The sequence below is a fragment of the Cucumis melo genome, chromosome 9, assembly GCF_025177605.1.
Source record: "Cucumis melo cultivar AY chromosome 9, USDA_Cmelo_AY_1.0, whole genome shotgun sequence".
NCBI classification, from domain to species: Eukaryota; Viridiplantae; Streptophyta; class Magnoliopsida; order Cucurbitales; family Cucurbitaceae; genus Cucumis; species Cucumis melo.
This window is the reverse complement of record NC_066865.1, coordinates 20,824,975-20,839,040: the sequence shown is the minus strand read 5'-3', so window position 1 is coordinate 20,839,040 and position 14,066 is coordinate 20,824,975. Positions and strand designations below refer to the sequence as shown.

The following is a 14,066-nucleotide window of genomic DNA, read 5'->3' as shown; positions in this document are numbered from 1 at the left end:
GTTTATCATAATCGTCAACTTAATTTTTTAAGTCATCGATGATTTAACATAATTAATCTTTTGAAATTTTTCCCACCATCACACACTAAATCAATCGTATTCAAAGTCTCTTATACAAAGCGTGATAGTAGAAATCTCTACATTTTCATTTATTGTGTGTTACTTCGACATATTTAAAAAATAGAGTAAGGTCTAATAATATATATAGAATACACTAATATTTATCAACAAAAATTTATAACAAGAACAATTAAAGACAGTATGATATTCTGGTAGTAATATAAAATTTTCCGATAGAAACCACAAAACAACACGTGAACTAAACTGTTTAATGTTTGGGACAGACAACCTTTATGTCCCAACATGGGATTCCATACATTAATCTAACTTCCTGTCTTTTTTCTTTCTTTCTTTCTTTCTTTCTTTCTTTCTTTCTTTCTTTTACTTATTATCCATTTCCAGAACTATCCCAATTTTCTTTTTCTACATTATTTTTCTTTTGTTTTTCTATCCAGTTTTTGGCTATCCTTACACATACATGTGATCTATTATTCTAATTGTTGTCCACACCACTTTTATTGTCTGATTTTCATCTACTTTTTAAAAGGAAAAGAAAAAATCAGTTTTCACTTCTAAATTTGTATCATAAATTTTATATTCGAACCTTAATATATATAAGTTCGATTCTAGATATCGTAAGAGAAAATTTATTTGTTTTTGTTCATTTTCCTATATCTAAAAGTAATCTAATTGAAAAAACAATACGAATAGATACGCGTGGCTCTGCAGTACAGGCAAATCATAGGGATGTTAATGTATAATTTTTGACCCCCAAAAAGAGTAATCATACATTAAAAATAAGCAATGCCCTAATTTGGATAAAGAATAGGGTCAAATTTTTGGGGGGAATTTATGGCACAGAACATGTCAAATAGACAAATACATTGGACCATATGCATCAACCTTAAGAAGCCATGTTAGGACATAAGAATAAAAACAAACAAATTTCAATAAAAACAAACCTCAAAAGGCCATTATTTTAATGTTTCTTCTTTGAAAGTCGGTCTCTCTGTCTAATATTATAATATGGTGTTTTTTTCTTTTTTCTTTTTTTCTTTTTCCTTTTATTTTAATCATTTGAATAACCTAGGACCAAGTTGTGGTTTCAAATGCAAAATATAATAAAATAATATGGATGGGGTTAGAAATCATGGATGATCATGATGATCAACATCTAATTAGGCAATTAACTATTCCACATTGTTTGAAGGGTGCTAATTGAGAAATCCCATATCATATGATGTGGGGAATTAAAAAATATTTATTATTATTTTGATTATTTGGGCACTAATAAGATGTAAAAAAATCAAAATGAACTTAGCTCAACTGATAAGAGTTCTATGGTTCAAATCTACTGCTTCAAATTATACTTAAAGAAAATGTAAAATTGATAAGATGTACATTTAAATAGAGTAAAAGATTGAAAGTTTTTAATGCAATACAAGGTAGAAGATAAAGTATAAAAACACGTTTATGATATTCATAAATTTGTTTATGTTTTATTTGGTTTTTTCCTAAAATTGGCGCTTGAGAATAAAAAAAAAACAATTTTGTATGGAGAAGTGAGTTTTTTTTTTTTTTTTTTCTAGTTGGACAACTTTCTGACAAAATGTAACTCAGTATTTACCACATCTATATATATCTCCTCTTATAAGTAAACCTTCCTTCCTCCTTTGAAATCTAATATCCATGGAACAAAACCAAATGAAGACGAATAATTAAATAGAATTAAAAAGTTTAAGCAAACTTTTTGAATATTGAAAAATTAGTTAAAATATAAAATGGTAAATAGCAAAAAATTTTACATAGACAGAAATCTATCACTAGAAGAAGAGGTTGATAGAAATCTTAAAGTCTTTTAACGATAAAAACTAATAAAAGTTCGTTAACGATACTATCAATATTATAAACTAATATGAGTTGTTGATAGAAGTTAAGTTCTTTTCAAATTTCTGTAGATAGTACGACATTTGTGAATTTTTGTTGAATGATTAATAAAGTAGTTTAAGAAAACCTAATTTGTGGGTTTTATACCTTTGGTTTGTCACAGCTTTTCCATGTTTTAGTGAATTTAATTGGAAGACCATTGAAAGATGTTTTCTTTATAGAATACAAGGAAAACGAACATTTTTATTAGCTCTAAGTATTGAGTCGGATCAATCCTTAGTTTTCTTTTCTTTTCTGTTATACTTCTTTTTTTTTTTTTTTTTTCTTTCTTTTCTTTGTGCCAAAACTAAACCCAACCAACTCTGTTTTTTTACCCTTACCATCATCTCGATAGGTATGGGAAGAGAACATAACATCGATATCACATTTTAAAACCAATCTCTAACATGTCTAGTATTACATATATGATCATATTTTTGTATTTAAACTTACCGAGATTGTTCCATTTTAAGCCTTGAAACTTCCAAACCACCTAGTTTATTCAATAACCTCGAGTTGATTTCCAATTTACTTCCCTAAATGCACAAAATGATATAATTTAATTGATAAGTCTTAAAATAAAAACAAAACAAAAACAAAAAAAACGAAACCAACTACTTCTCTAGTCCAATACAACAAATAAATACATGAGAAATATATGAACCAAGAAAATAGGATATAACATTTCCAAACTCCCCAATCATCAAAATTTGGGCTTACTTTTATGTTAAACACTAAAATAATTTTCCTTAAAAAAAAATTCAGCCATGCTTACAAATGTCACAAAAAAAATACCTATAGGGACCTGATAAAAAAAATACCTTGAAGAAGCAAAAAGATAAAATGTATCCAACACAAAAACCAATTTAATATATGAAGGTATTTGAGTTATTTACACACAAATTTAATATACTTTGGCTATGTCTTTGAGAAGCAGACTGTAATGCCTAATCAATAGCTTACCTCAACTCTGATGGGAGAAAGAATGGCAAATTTTGTTGAAACCCTGGAAAGCATACACCAAAACAGAGACCCAAGTATTACAAGCATGGATGCACCAATTTGACCATTAAATTCTACAAGACAAAGTGGTTGCAAGTTTCTATTTGTTGCGTTTGGGAAGAGAGAAAATAAACCTCAGCGGATGATTCTTTCAACCAAGCTTTTTGTCGGATCCTCGGGGAATATTGAACCATCTCTTTTTAAAAGATTTATCTTTTTCATCTGAGGTTCCATCTTCTCCTCCTTGATTCTCAACCTTTGAGTCATCGACGGTAGATTTACTACTACTTCCATTACTCGTAGCACCAGCCCCAATGTGATTTGATGATTTCATGATGGTGAATGAAGCATGTATGCCATCCCGTTGTTTAAGAAGCTCGTCCACCTGAGTTTCAAAATCTTCAGAAATTCATAAAGGGAGAACCAATGGCATATCCATAAGTCTACAGAAAATGGCACGATAAAAAGAAACAACATACTATGCAAAACAGAGTTTATCCTCCAACCCAAAGGACAAAAATACAATGTTAAGAATATATGAAATCAAAGAATGAAACAGAACTTAATGATGGAGACTTTATATATCAAATAAAGAAAATTAAGCTTATAAACACTGCTTCTATCTATGAATTTTCTCTTTTTTAGTTTTGAAAACTACAAATAGAAGTTTTAGAACTTTTTGTTCAAATTTAGTCAATAATTTTCAAGGTTATCAAAGAGAATCTTAAAAGCACACAAATCAAATCCCAAATCTCATTATTATCTCTTCTTTGATCTTCAATTTCGATGATGGGACCATCCAGACTTTCGAACCAGATTGCAACGATCGAATAAAATCAGATACACTCGGCTTTTCTTTTAAGCCAATGCAATTCATCACCTAAGACTGAAAGTTACGAATAATTTCCACCAAAATTTGTGGTTAGTATTAGGGTTACATAACTGGCTGCATGAACATATGGCTCACAAGCACTTTACGTTTAAATAGCAACAAGCAGGGGTTTAGAAACATTTCCTTTGATTCCTAATGCTTGTATTACTATTAGCCAGATCCAGATCTGCCACCAAAAGGAATTTCTGAACTTTCTTAGAGAAATTAAATTGACAGAGCATTATCTCCCCAGCAAAACCTATAGTCTAGGCTCCCCTACATAACTATTGCGTTACTAGTTTTTAAATTTTTATTTTCTTGATCCCAATTTTCTTAGCTTGATTTTCATTTTTCACATTTCTTACAAAAACACTCGAATGCTTAATCAAACTAAAAACACTCGAATGCTTAATCAAACTCAAAAAATCAAGAACTACTTTTCTTTTAGTTTCCAAAACTTGACATGGTTTTTAAAAACCATGAAGCAAGTAATAAAACAAAGAGTTTTGTGGGCTTGAGTTTTTGTATGCTCTCGTATTATTTTCATTTTTTTCAATGAAAGTTGGAAAAAAAAAGCCAAATTTATTGCAAGTGGTGTTTATGAGCTTGATTTTCAAAAACCAAAAACTAAAAATCGAATGGTTATCAAACGAGCCTTTCAATTGGAGATATGCAGGAGAAATCACAAGAGTTCCCCTAACACTAATCTAAATTAGAAAACAGCGACAAGGTTCACATTCACCACTTACCGATTAGCATAACCATTCCAATTATTGAAAGATTTGAAGTTCAAAATTCTTCTCGGTTTATATTAACCAAACCACTCCGACAGCCAATAGCATAACCTGCACCAAGGGATGATCAAGGAGTTTCTCTTCAATCCGCCTTGTGCGGCGTCCTGCTTCTTTGGCGTGCTTGTGTTTGTGCATTCTTGTGGGTTTTGTGGGATGAGAGGAATAGGAGTGTTTAGCCGAGTTGAAAGGGGGATTGGGGAGATTTGGTCGGTTATTCTGTATCATGTTTCTCTTTGGGCTTCGATTTCGAAGACTTCTTGTAATTATCTCCTTGACATGATTTTGTATACTTGGGCCCTCTTCCTGTAGTGGGGAGGTCCTCTGTTTTTTGTGGGCTTCGTTTTTTCTGTGCACGTGTATGTTTCTTTTGTTCTTTATGAAAGCCTTCAATAATAATAATTTTAATTTTAAAAAAAATCCGAACGCTGTAAGATTCCCCACTATCAAGCTTCACCAGCCTCGATAACACCACAGGGACAAAATCATTCACAGAATCTGGCACTTCAGTCCCCGACTTTATCATCGGAGCCGACTTTGACACTGAATGTGACACCCAATGCAACACTGCCAACTTCAAATTTGACCCAGACCCTAGTTAGATGTCAAAGGGCTTGAGGATGCCATAGTGGACAGCCTGAACAGAACTGCCCTGATCTTCTTGGTGCTAGCAGACTTGGTCAGACTGGCAAATATGTTAGCCTTAATAATTAGGGCTCTATAAGCATTAGCAATCGATGTCATCTTGGCCATCTAGATGGGAGCAGGACTTGATTAAGGTGAAGAAGAAGCGGATGAGCCAGCATAGAAGGATGAGGCTGAGAGGAATTTGTTGATTGGTTGATGAAGAGGAAGACGAAGGAGAAAGAGGAAAAAGAAGGATGAAAAGGAGGGCCAAGGGAAAGGAGAAGAGACTAGAGTATAAAAATTTGAAAAACCCACGTAAACTGAAAAGAATAATACAAAACTAATAAAAATTGTCCACCTAATGTGAATTTTAAGTTCCAGCCACCATACCTTTCTACCAGCATCTCATTTCCTTTCTAGTTAAAAGGGAAGCATTTTCAAGGTGAACCACAAAAGCAAGTCATTCTTTTAACCTCCTCTCCAAAGTTTCTGCAGGGATTACAAAGCCTAAGAACTTATTTATTCATCCCCATACCTGAAAACCAATGCTGATTTGGGACCGGTAAAACAATCTCAAACAACGTAAAGGAACCTCAATACACATCCAAGATATTACCAAAAGTCAATTCTGTAACCATCTCAGTTTGCCTAGAAGGAAAGAGGAAAATTTCTCTTCCACAGATTTTTAAGACCAAATATGTCTCCAAGGTATCCCTTTCCAAAGCTTTTTCAGGCAAGTGACAACCATGCTCATCCTCACCATGAATATTAGTGAGAATTATACTACAGATATTCTCCTCCATGCTTTCTAGGAGTGATCATCTGTGATCAATGTCAGTTTTGGGCTAAAACTGATGCCAACCACCGATCTATCTACTTTGACTACACAGAGCAGTTAGTTGGTTCTGGGAGAAAAAAGTGTCAACCTTGTTGGCACTCATTTCCAAGCTTCTAGCAAACAGAGTTATGTTTGGGAGAAAAAAAAATTGTGGTCATGGCCAGGAGAAAAAAAATAGAAAGAAGATGGAGAGGATTAAGATAGATGAGAGAGGAAAAAAATCAGAAAGAAAATAAAAGAATGAAGATGGGCAAGAGAGGGAGAGGAAATAGGAAGAGAATTGAAATGTTAGAAAAATATTATCATAATAGGTAAATTACCTATAAAATCTGTGTGTGGATCTATTTATAATTAAGGCCCTCCCAAAACCATGTCATGATAAGGCCCTCCCAAAACCAATCATAGAAGATTAGCAAACTCTTGTATCTATCTTTGAGAAGGCGTTGAATAACAATAAGAAATAGTTTGGAAGAGTATTTACAACTGACTGTGACATCAGTCTACCCTTCAAAAGATTACAAGATTCCCAGCTATACTTTTTCTATCACAAGAAAATGCACCTCGAATTCCCACCTAAAGAAAGGCCTGAATATTTAATGGGAAAATGCAACAAACATTGCTATTTCCTCCTCAAAGAAGTAATTATTTGCACAAGAAACCAATTTGAGACAAAGGAGAAGGGCAATATATAGCCTGCAACCGTATGTGCCTGTTAGAGCCTCCAATTATTAGCTTCCAACTAACTTTCGAGATTGTCTCTTGAGAAGAGTTAAAGAATCATGTCGACTGCCTCTCCGGGCAAATACTATGCCTCTTGAATTTCCATTCAATATTATAGGGAACTTGGCAGATTGAATGTGTCAGATGATATAATATTATGTTTGCCTTCGACCATTAACTTAAATTTTTTGGTCAATCAATAAATTAACATGGTATCAGATTAAGTGGTCGAAGAGGCTATTTGCCACAAAATCCTCCCCTTCTCACAAAAAGGCAGGCGGAGGAGGAGCTCTTCAATGATCTCCCTAGCACTCTTTGTCCCCACCAATGAAAAAAAAACAAAAATAAAAAATAGAACTCCAAACCAATTAAGCATTCCAAAGGATATAATCTCATTTTTCCTCACCTTAAGAAAGAATGAGACAGTATGGTGTGGCCCGATTGAAGAGAATAACTTCCTCTAAAAGTTGTCGTGACATGTTCACTCGTCCATGAATTGCCTTCCAGATAAAAAAAAAAAAAAAAAAAACTTTACCCCCTTTGGAATTTCCTCCTTCCATAGTGACAAGAGAACGAACTCACTAGAAGGAATATGGTTAAACAAACTCTGAAAGAAGGAGCTAGAGGAAAAACACCCGGCAGCCTAGCAGATGTCTTTCAATATACCTACTCTTATAAGATGTCTGAAAGAACGACTTGAGTATGTTTCATCTCAATATGTTTTCCTTAACTATGGAACTCAAGTCACACACTTCAACAGGAAAACATCTTAATATGTTTCAATATTAAACATACTCAAGCTACGGATATAAGATGTCTTTCAATATACCTATTCTTATATCCCAACTATGGAAAACATACTCAAGTTGCACACTTCAACACTTATGGGGACATGCATCTAATGTTTAAGCTCAATAGGTTCGTAGAGATAGTAGTCGAACAAACTGAAGTACAAACACGTCAAACATTAGCTAAGAAAAATGTGTTGGACACTTTGTGATGAGTAGAATTATTAGAAAATTAAGATTTTTTTAGTTGTTCTTTTAGATTAATTAATGTTTATTTAGTATTTTAGAATTAATTAGTTAATTATCTCATTCTTTTGTAAGGCTATAAAAAGCCACTTTGGGATTGTAATAGGAGCTTTTAGAAATCATTAGAAACAAAACTTCGCCAACATGAACTTAGCTCAATTGGCACCTATATGTACCCATAGACAATAGGTCCCGAGTTCAAATCTTCTCACCCCTGCATTTAATTACAATACCTTTCCAAAAAGAAAAAAAGAAACAAAACTTCGTTCTTGGAGAGCTTTATACCCCAATCGAGAGATGGGTTTCTAAAGTGGATCTTGGATATCATTTTGAAATAGAACATTGGTTCTGGGATTCATCTAAGGCATGAACTTCCCTTGTTTGTCCATGGATTTGCCAACTTGTTCCATCAGTTAGTATCAAAGCCCTCAGAAATTAAGAAACCAAAAAAAATGAAAATATGATCTAAATTACAGGAATGACCTATGAAAACTTACAGCCTGCTTTTCCTCATTGTATCTGTTGGTGACTTCCTGGAAGCGTGCTAAAGCCTATGGAATATCATAACAAAGCAATTAATACACAAATCATAAAATTAATGGGTAATGAGGGAAAATTTTTCAACACCTTCCGGTACTCTGTCTCAAATTGCCGTAGCTCATTTCTTTTTCTCAAAATTTGAGCCTCAATATCTTTCAGCTTTTCTGTTGTCTCTTCATAATTTTTTGTACATAGTGCCTCAATAGTATATGCAGCAGTCTTAAAAAAGTTATCTCCTGAAAAAACACGAAAGATGTCAAGAAAGCAGTTAACACCAAGCAGAACAAAATTTAAAAAAAGAATCAAGAAATCTAAGTTAACACCATAAACAGCAAAAATATGGGTGCCAGCCTTTAACTCTGAGACCTCACAAGGCTGAAGACCTTCCAACCTCTTGAAGAAAGCAGCCTCAGGATCCTTAGCCATTGCCAACTGCAACAACACAAGAGTTTGTTCAAGCATCAAGTCTGATTATGACAAAAGAATGTGAAACGTAAAACCAAAGTGTTGGAAATATTAGTAAACTACGCATAATTTGAACTTGCAATACCGCATTGACAGTGGAATCCATCCTGTACACTTGAAAATGCAAAAAGTACAACCCAGCAGACGTTACTTTCCCAGACTTCTCGCTATCTTCCTGTATGGAAAAGCAATGGAAATCCACAGAACTAAAGTCAATATAATATGAAGTTGAATCACAGATTTTTAAGACTAACTGACTCGCAACAATTTTACAATTCGGGACCCAAGTGGCTGACCCAGTAAAGCTTTCATCTAACTACTTGTGGTAAACCTACTATAAAACACAGTTCAAAGTATGTCCTCACTGGGTCATAAATATTAAACAGTAGAAATAATTTAATTTTACGTTCAGAAAAGTGCAAGGAGAAAATATTTGCACAAAAAAAACAAAGGGAAAACTTAAGAGGGAACTCAAGAGGGAAGAAGAAGAAGAAAGAAAAAAACCATCTATCCAGCCTTTTTCTTTTCTTGTTTTCTCTTTTCTTTTTCTTTCTTTTTTTCTTTTTTTTTTTTTTTTTCTCTTTTTGGTGAAAAGAAGCAATTCATCTATCTAGCTAAAGAAACGAGTTAAGAACCATATGATAGTGCATTGGAGAATTAGAATTGAGACATATTCAATAATCCTTCCAAATTACATAGCTGACTTGATGAAGTAACCTCTTTCAGATTATGAATCAATTAAATATAATACATTCCTTAGGGTTCTAGGAGAAATCGATTCCTCAAGAACCATAATTAGTTGGAAAAAGGAAATCGTAAGCTTAGTTATTTAAATGAATATTAAGAGCAAATTAAATAAAAATATATATATAAGGGGCAAAAACTAAACCCTCAACCAAAGAAAGCCTTAAACATTATAGTCCTCAAAGAAGCATGAAAGGGAAACCCAACAATGACCACACATCCTCCCCTCCCAAGGCTTCTCAACCACTCGAAAAATTTTATTGTAACCTTCGTTTTTGTGTAAGAGCTTTTTCTAATAAATTGGTTATAAACAAGAAAATGCTAGAGCTAAAATGCTTGATGACAGCACCTATACTAGATTCTAAAACCATTGCCATCCAACGGATACCCACAGCTTTATTTCATCCATATCAATTAAAAAATTAGAAAAATTATAGATACACTTCAGAAGGTAATACCTGTAAGGCCAAACTATAACCACCATTGATATCTTGTTCAAAAAAGAGCAACTGGAATGGAAAAAAAAAACGCAGAAATCAGAAACATGAAATAGATAAAAAAAAGTGGATGCGCAAGAACAATGCTAAGAATCAAGAAAAAGAATACATATCAAATGAGCTCCATTTGGTTGAAAATTACTGACAAAACTACACCTTGAATTTACTTTGTGCAGTTGAAGTAACCCTTATAACAATTCCTGCCTGAGCTTGCTCCTCATTAATTGTCACCCCAAAAAAGTGAGCACATTGCTTATCCACCTATAATAAAACTAACAAGATGTCAGAAAAAGTACTGGAAATGTTACTTCTTTTGTACAGTCTTGATCTACACGTGATGCACCTTGCCACTAACTGATGTTCCGATAGGAAGAGGCCTGACTGTAACAGTTCCATTCAAAGCTTCTTCAAGAACATTAGCAGAAATTGTAGTCTTAATAGGAACACCCAGCTTGCTAAAGAAAATGAAAAATAAAAGTGATCAAGAAAAATATAGATGACCAAATCAGTAAATAACTTAACAAATGTGTCACCTGAACAAAGCTGCAAACATGGTGTTGACAGTTCCAAGATTGGATAAGTCTATTTCCATATCCATGCCACTAGCATCAAGGGCCTGAATGCATTGATTACAAAATAAGATACTGTGTATGGAAAAATGTGTACAGCCACATAAAGACCCTCCACAGTAAATAAAACATGAACTTGGAAGTTGGAAGCAGTGAAGTATCTTTTTCCAGTATTGTTAAAATAAACCTAATACTACAAAATATCATAATAAACTGATGGTGACAAGAAGACAAGCACCTCAAAGCCAGCACTGTCATATTGCCTTCTCTTCTCTGGATCAGATAGGATGCTATAAGAATATGCGACCTCCTTAAAAAGTTCTGAAGCTTCCGGATTACTGCCATTCTTGTCTGGGTGATATCTGCCAAATTGATTAGGCTAAGAATCACTTTGCAAACAGATGGTTCAAATGATCAAAACAATCTTATTCCTTTTTGTAATAAATAATGGAAATCGGAATGGAGGCAATAGAAATGTGCAACTAAATGCAATGCACCTAGAGCCTAGCTGAAATATCATGCTGTAACCATCCACAGGCTAGGTGAACTGAAACAGGACTGAATATCATTCCGAGAAATGAAACCAAAACTAGATAGCAATTAGCACATAAGGTATGACCAACACCAACAGAAGTCCAACGAGCAGACGATGTAAGAAGTCCAATAAGGTCAAAAGAGCAAAGATCAAACGATAATCAAACCAACTTCTAAACTTTTGCTTCCAAATGAACAGGACCGAATATCAATCACTAACTAAACTACCAAACTTGGTGAAAAGAGGAGGAAGAAGAAAAGAAACCATCAAGTGACATCGTTAAAATACAGTCCATTCTTTAAAATTAAACCAGTTTAGACTAATAATCTTCTCACATATCAAATTCTGCACTAGTACACAGCATATTCTATTCGTTATTGACGGTGAGCAAGAATTATGAATTGATATCAACTAAAACAGATCAAGTTTCAGTAATACGGAGCGCATAGCAAGAGAATTACTTAAGAGCAAGCTTCCTATAAGCAGACTTGATTTCCTGATCAGTGGAATCCCTGGTTACGCTTAAAACCTCATACGGGTCCCGTCGAAGCGCTGGAGTCGAAGGTCCTTCCGACTTCGAACCCGTCTTCATTCTCTCTTTTCCCGCTCAAACTGTCCCACTGTCGGTGCTTTAGGACGGGGAAAAGCTCTGTATCTTCTAAAATCGCTGCAATAATCGAAAACCGATAAGGAATTTCGGCTCGAAATTGAACAAAATTATGCGAAAACCATTGAGAGAAAAAAAAAAAAAAAAAAAAAAAAAAAAAAAAAAAAAAAAAGCATCAACCTGTAGCCAAATTTGGATTGAGCTCGATTTTCGGGAAATTATCAAAGAAAGTAATTATCCGTCGGCTAGGATCCAATCCAAGACAAGGGAGACTTCTTATGCAAGATGATTCAGAACAATGGGAAAGCAAACAACATCTAGGGTTTCTGAAGATTTGAAGAGAATCTGGAGAATTTTTTGCAAGAAATTATTCGTGGGAAATTGTCTATTTCTAATTTTCCCCACTTTTTCCTTCATTTTTCTTTGTCCCTCCCACTCCCTAGTTTTCGATTTCTGACAACGAATTACAAAAACGACAGAATGAAAAAACAAATTGAACCGAACCAAACCAAACCAAACCGTAAACATGGTTTATGAAACGTTTTGTTTGCTAATTTCTAAAGTTGATGCAAACAATTCAACTCAAAAGATATACACATTTGGAATTTGCGGGTTAGTTGTAAACATAATACAATTATTTAAATAAATTACAACAACATAGTCATGGGCAATTTTTTTCTGAAAATAAGGTATATATTTTAGGTGTAGAGATTGTGATTGTGTATTCCTATGTTTTTGGGAATTTAACTCGAGATATAAGATGGAGCTATCACCATATTGCTAGCAAAAACCATTAGGCTATTGACTCTTTTTAAAAATAGTTGGTAACAAAAGTGTTATCTTAGATTGAAATTTTGAACTTGGGCCACCATTTCCTTCCTCTAATGTGGCACGAGGAGAGGTGTGACACCATTTGGGTGCAAATCGTGACCTAGTCCACGATTTCGACACCTATTTTTGGTAAAAAAAAAAAACGAAACTTCTTCACCAATTTTGTCATTATTTATTAAAAAATGTTATTTTTAAAAATCGAAATTTACACATAAACTATATCTTTTTTCTTTCTTTTCTTTTTTTCTTTTTTTTTTTTTTTTGTTGTTGCTGCTGCTCTCCATGTTATCGAATAATTTTATATTTCTATCTTTTTATATTTTTCAAAAGTATCGAGAAATTTCTTCTTGTATCGCTTTATCCATATAATACAAAGTTACCAAATCCAAATTTACTCTACTCAATAGGTCAAATGGCCTATAAAGGTTTTTGTTTACTTCAGTCATTAACAAATCACTATAAATATAGAATCAATAAAGTGTATATGCCTTCGAAATGTAAGTTTGAACATCTCAATCTCACGTAGAGCTTACAAATATGTAAAACTTTAATTTGAGAATTCACATTAATTCCAATATCAACTTTTAAATTAGTGATGAATGTCCTTAGAAAGCTTGTAAGTTAGAGCATTTATATCTTCAACTATTAAAATATCAATATCGAATATTTAAATTTAGAGACATATCAATGTTAACAAATATTATATGTTAATACAAAAGTTATAAAATTATTCTTACTTTCAAACCTTAACTTAGATATTGTTTTTACTATATATCTTTATATTGAACCAATAGTTATGATTGTTATTAGCAATAATTAAGGGACAATCATATTGACTACAATCAACAACTGCGGTCGATTAACTATTTGTGACAATCATCAACACGTTGCTGTGATCGTTTTCAGTATCATTGGCAAACTGTCGCGATTGTTGTCACGTGCCAACCGTCCTTACCGTTATAACTGTTGATGGCCAACTGTTGCATGACAATTACGACTTATTTCTCCCTTTCTTCTACCCATAGCCTTGAGTTTTTCCTTTGTTTCCCCCTTATTCATTTTCACAATAAATAAATTATATTTTAGGTCCGGTAATGTTAGTAAACTAAAATTCAAGTTTTGCTATTTTCTTATCGAAAAGTTAAGCTTTTAAAAAATAATTATATATTTAAATCAAAACTATTTTTATGAATTTATTATATAACAAACTTTCAAATTTTAGGTATATAGAAAAAAAAAAACCAAAATTTATTGCAAGAAAACTAAGTATCGTGGTTTCAAAATCAATGGAGTTAGTACAAAACATACCCCGTTAAGTTTTGTTATATTTGTAAATATTTTTAGTAATTTTATGATATATAAAATTATTTTTTTTTTAATTTATTCAACCAATTACTTTTCTAAAAAAG

At 33.0% G+C, this 14,066-nt stretch overlaps 1 protein-coding gene across 3 annotated transcripts; it reads right to left on the bottom strand.

Moving 5' to 3' along the window:
• Positions 1 to 2,156: 2,156 nt before the first annotated feature.
• Positions 2,157 to 12,265, bottom strand: LOC103504602 (chaperone protein dnaJ 15-like). Of its 3 annotated transcripts, XR_007823506.1 has the most exons (14): positions 12,007 to 12,265; positions 11,681 to 11,886; positions 10,923 to 11,046; positions 10,649 to 10,731; positions 10,459 to 10,570; positions 10,272 to 10,376; positions 10,077 to 10,127; positions 8,960 to 9,049; positions 8,733 to 8,841; positions 8,497 to 8,645; positions 8,367 to 8,420; positions 3,123 to 3,373; positions 2,950 to 2,992; positions 2,157 to 2,522 (listed from the first exon to the last, which is right to left on the bottom strand). XR_007823506.1 is itself a non-coding variant. In XM_008468973.3 (13 exons), the coding sequence occupies exons 2-12, from the start codon at positions 11,809 to 11,811 to the stop codon at positions 3,140 to 3,142; spliced, it is 1,242 nt and encodes a 413-aa protein (XP_008467195.1). In that variant the 5' UTR covers positions 11,812 to 11,886; positions 12,007 to 12,265; the 3' UTR covers positions 2,833 to 2,992; positions 3,123 to 3,139. The 3 variants fall into 3 exon arrangements, 1 of the variants encoding a protein (XP_008467195.1); XR_007823507.1 differs by having other exon boundaries at positions 2,950 to 3,373; XM_008468973.3 differs by lacking the exon at positions 2,157 to 2,522 and having other exon boundaries at positions 2,833 to 2,992.
• Between the last annotated feature and the right edge of the window lie 1,801 nt (positions 12,266 to 14,066).